This window comes from Corvus brachyrhynchos, unplaced genomic scaffold (assembly GCF_000691975.1).
Source record: "Corvus brachyrhynchos isolate BGI_N302 unplaced genomic scaffold, ASM69197v1 scaffold26, whole genome shotgun sequence".
NCBI classification, from domain to species: Eukaryota; Metazoa; Chordata; class Aves; order Passeriformes; family Corvidae; genus Corvus; species Corvus brachyrhynchos.
The window spans coordinates 4,416,190-4,421,022 of record NW_008239324.1 but is presented as its reverse complement, the minus strand read 5'-3'; the positions used below and the strand labels follow the sequence as shown (position 1 = coordinate 4,421,022).

At 48.1% G+C, this 4,833-nt stretch overlaps 1 protein-coding gene across 2 annotated transcripts in view; it reads right to left on the bottom strand.

The window, feature by feature from the left end:
• NLRC5 (NLR family CARD domain containing 5) overlaps window positions 1-4,833 on the bottom strand; it is a 37,092-nt gene that overhangs the window by 13,115 nt on the left and 19,144 nt on the right. For both annotated transcript variants that reach the window (XM_017740879.1, XM_017740880.1), the window contains 7 exons: window positions 4,297-4,369; window positions 3,529-3,612; window positions 2,683-2,766; window positions 1,717-1,806; window positions 1,545-1,607; window positions 892-975; window positions 190-273 (listed from right to left, as the gene is read on the bottom strand). In XM_017740879.1, the coding sequence (XP_017596368.1) occupies window positions 190-273; window positions 892-975; window positions 1,545-1,607; window positions 1,717-1,806; window positions 2,683-2,766; window positions 3,529-3,612; window positions 4,297-4,369 (562 nt within the window). The remainder of the gene's footprint in view (window positions 1-189; window positions 274-891; window positions 976-1,544; window positions 1,608-1,716; window positions 1,807-2,682; window positions 2,767-3,528; window positions 3,613-4,296; window positions 4,370-4,833) is intronic.

Sequence of the window (4,833 nt, the reverse complement as noted above, 5' to 3'; positions counted from 1 at the left end):
CAAATAAAAAGACCTTTGCTTATTTCTGCAGGTTTTGGAGCAGACCCTGAGTCACTGTGGTCTGGAGGTCTCATGTTGTGCTCATGACTCAGAGCTTTCCTCCTAAGGCAGGAGAGGGCAAGAAGCACAAGCACCAGCTTCAGGAGGGATCACACCAACACCCCTCAGATTCACTGTGTGTTCTCTTACTTGAGGGAACAGGTACCGGGCACTCGATGCAAGTGGTCCAAGAGGCACCTCAGGCCTTCATCTCCCAGCTGATTCCTGGAGAGACTGAAAGGCAGAAGAACAATGTGGCCAACCAAAACTCAGCCTTTGGAACAGGTTGCCCAGGGAGGTGGGGGCTTCCCCATCCCTGGAAATATTCAAGACCTGGTTGGACAGGGTTCTGAGAAACCTGATCTAGTTGAAGATGTCCCTGCTCATGACAGGGGGTTAGACTAGATGGCCTTTAAAGATCCTTTCCAAAGCAAATTATTCTATAAGTCTATTATTCTTTTAAACAGCAATGCTCCTCTGAGAAGCTTTGAAGAAAAAGCTCAAATTTCCTGGAATTAAATTCTAGTTTAGCCAATAATGGTCTGTTTAAAACAAACCACTGCCTTATGAAACTACCTCATGCATAAGCTCCAGAGCAAGCTCAAATGAAGAGCTCAAGTGAAGCAACAAATGCCTCAAAACAGTCATGGAGTGAAGATCCCAAGGAAGTTGTCCCACCAGCACAAAAGGACCTGTGTTATTTCCAACTGATTGTGTTTCTCAGCAGTCTGAATGAGCACACATACCCTCGCAGACAGGCTGGGAAACTCCAGGCAGTGCTGAACCCCACAAACAGAGCTCTCCCTCAGTGACTCTGCTCAAGGTCATAGTAACACCCCAGGCCCTACTTACTCTACTTCTGCCAGCCACCCGTGCTGCTCCAGGATGTTGCAGAGCTCCTCTACCTGCCCTTCCCCAATGGCACAGCCCGTCAGCCTGTGTGAAACAGCAGGAGAGTTAAAGTATGACCAGCAACCAGCTCAGCCCAAGCACTGAGAACTGCCCACCAGCAGCTGCACTTTTACACCAGTTTCTGTGGAGCATTCATGTTTTTTGCCATCTCCTTGGTGCCGAAATAGAGACACTTGACAGTTTTCTCTCCAGGGGTACTTAGGAACCATTGCTCCCAGCGAGGCTGCAGACACATCTCACATCACACAGATGTTCATATGGAGATTATCACCCAGAATTTGAGGCACACATTTGGAAAACGCAGTGAAGAGGGCTCAATTCCGGTGCTTGTGCAGCAGAATTTGGTGCAACTCAAGATGATCATAAGCAGTCCAGAAAAAAAGAGAAAAGCACGGCTCTCTGCCATCCCAATGCATCCAAATGGTTCTGAATTGCACTTTAGCAGAGGAATTGAGCCCTAAATCTTAAGCTGCTAGCCCAAGCTCCTTGGCCACCAGCCCATGAATTCTCAATACAAGAGGCAATCTGGCTCCCTGCACTAGTGCTTCAAACCCAGCCACAAGTGAATCACAGTGAGTGTTCTATGCCAGTACCTGCAGGATGTCCTTTGGCTTCGCATGCTTGCTCCTAAGTGCAAGAAGGCATTTTCACTTGACCTAAAGCAGACACAAAAGACAGCCCTTCAGCACTGATCTTCAAAGATGACAGGCTTTGTAGTCCCTTTAAGGCTGAGCTGCTGGGCTCCAAACAGTCTGAGTGTCTTACCAGACTTCCACCACTCTGACCCGCTCACAGAGGTTGATGGAGTTGAGAAGCAAAACAGCACAATGTGGGGACAAGGGGTTTCTCCTAATACTGTAAAGGAGGGGAAAGAAGAAACAATTAAATCAGGTCCTAAGAAGAGAGGCTCCCATACACCTGGCCCAATTTCCCCATTGTTCATTTTGAGACACAAAATATTGGATACGTCCCATTTAACTCAGGATGAGGGAGCAAGGACCTGAAGATTTGAGCATTGGCACCCTTTAACTAAAGGAGAGTCTCCTTTTGTCCCCTTTGACTAAAAAGGGGGTACAGACCAAGGGCTTACACTGAACAACTCCTCTTTGGGGCTACTGGACTAGAGGTACCCCACACTGGAAGCAACCTCCTGACTGGGCAAACTCAGTCTCACGACACCCTGCAGCTCCTTCATGCTGCAACATCTTGTAAAAGATGGCCAAGTTCCTTCTGGGCTTTTTGTCCACACAGTGGAGTGCCCTAGCCCCTGACAGCGCTTCCCTGGCCCGAATTCCAGCATAAATGGCTGATATGCTGCCAGAAAACACCTTTGGTGTCAAGTGTGGCAGGATGTCAGATGCATGCAGGGGCAGAGCTGGGAGACACTGACCACACAAACAGCTGGTGTGTCAACCAACATTTCCTACACTTGTCGTGGATGCTGGAAGTCGTGTCCCATAGGAGCTGCTAAATGAGGATTATGTGGTATGCTGTGCCTAGGGCAGATAGCTTTCCTCCTGTCCTTTTTTCCTCTCTGCTAAATACCATTAAAGTGCTGCTTTTCTTCTAGGAACAAGAAAAGAATGGGTGTGAAAGCATTTCTGCATTTTCTTTGCCTTGCCTGTAGTAGTCTACAATTACTGATTAATGCTCCTAAGATATGCTGTGGTATTAACACTTCTCAAACCAGTGTTTCATGGCAGCAGTCAAAGCAGGGACCCCAAACATTACCTCAGCAGTGTCAGATGACAGAGGGATGGCAGAAAGCTCAGTAATCTCTCAAGGCTCTGGACACTCAATGAATTTCCAGTCAGACTGTAAAACATGGAAGGAAACAAAACCCAGGAGAAACTGGTTCAATCCCTAATTACTTCTATAACATTTACATGGACATGCACACACACACGGTGTTATGGGCAAATTCTGTAAAAGGACATGTCCAGAAATGCCATGAAAGTTGGGCAAGATTTAGTCCTTACAGCCTGATCTCTGTGTTTCTCTACATCCTACAGCCAATTAGCATTCCAGTTTCAAGAGTCTTACTTTTCCATTACTGTACATTTGTAAAATGATGCTACTGATGTCTTTCATGCAGGCAATAGGGGTATTATGTTACTTTTATTTGCTCTTCCTCAGTTTTTGTTCTGACCAATATTCTTCCAATTTTCTTGGTGCCAAGCTCCTGCCTGGAGTGACCACCTCTTCAGGAGCAGAGTTCATGGCTTAGTGGGCCAGGAGCTCTTGCTCTGGCTGTAGTACAAGCCAAGGTCTCAAGGAATAGATGACAAAAATTGTGTCTTGACACAGGACCAAGGAAGATTATGAGAACACATGTGTTCTGGGGTATTCACACACTGATATAGTAGACCTAGGAGAGGCCAAGGTCTCTTTGAAACAGGGCAGTAGGAAGTCTGGGTTTATCTAAGTATCTGGGTGAAGTTCTGTGGGGACTCCCTGGAAAATGTGGTGAGAGGGGAGCTGATGTACACCAGCTGCTACCCTGAACATCAAATCTGTGTCTGGGGGTTGGGGAGACAGGCAGACAGGCAGACAGGCTGACAAGTGCACCATACTTACTCGATTTCTGTCAGCTGGGGACATTGAGCCAGGATCTGGCACAGCCTGGTCACATCCTCTGGACCCACTCTGCAGTCCCTGAGACTGAAGCAAACAAAGCACTCAGGAGCTGAACATGACCACAGGATGCCAACATTCCCTGCATATCCCAGAGCCTGACATCCCAGGACAAGGCCCATAGCATCCCTCTCACTTCCACTATATATATATATATATATATATAAAATATATATTTTTTGCTACCCTCAGTCTAGGACTGAGAAATCAAAACCTGTGACAACCAGATGACTTCACCATCCCTGAGCTGATTCGAGAGAGGCAGTCCACCAAAATACCCATACTTGGGTGTTGCCTCCCTAGAGCCACGTCACTGGTCATTCAGTTGTCTCTGGAGACTGGACAGCATCTTTCCCTGCTCTGCACTGTCTCAGCTCTCCCAGAGGAAGGCTGGAAATGGTGCCTCCTATGCTCTTCTCCAAAAAGGAAATAAGAGAAGCCTTTTTGGGTGACAATCTGGCAGGTCTCCATGAGACAAATGTAGTAGCCAGACAGATCTGTCTCTCATTATTTATGGGTAGAAACTTCCCCTGCTGGAAAGCAAGACAATCCCCTCAAACCAAGCAAAAGATGCACTATTTATTTTCCTCTCTGAGGAGACAGCTGAAGGGATGGGTCTGTCCCACACACCACGCTGCACTAAAGACACAAACCCCCACAATCATCTCTCCCTACAGTCCTGGTGACAAAGGGAAGCTGGGGCTGCCATACCAAAAGCACCGTCCTTTTGCTTCCTCCTTGGGATGTGCCAGGGAACCACTTCTCCATCTGCCGGTGCTTCTGGGGAAAGAACAGTTCAGCCCCATGAGTTTTGCTGATGTTCTTGCCCCTATGTAGCCAACTCCCCATGAAGGGGGTAAGGCAGTGGCCTCATGTTCCAATCTGCCTTCCCTCACCACCTGCCGGAATGAGGCTCAGCCCATCCCCAGAAGAAAAAGAGCCTTATTATCCCTCTTCCAGAGAGTTCTGCATGCACTCAGCACTTGGGCAGTGGCTGTGTCCTGGCCCAGCAGGGAGATGACTGCAGCCTGTATCAGCAGCTGGATGCTGCTGGCTAAGCCATGCCCTCAAGCTGCTGTCAATCCATCAGCCCTGGAACAGCTCACTGTGCGTCCCCCACCCTGGCTGGAGTCTGGAGCCAAGGGGCTCTTTGGCTGACACACCTCAGGGACCACACATCACCTTCTGTTTAGAATTTCACAAGAAGTTTAAAGGGCTTAGATGAGTGGGTATGATTTTACCTGACTC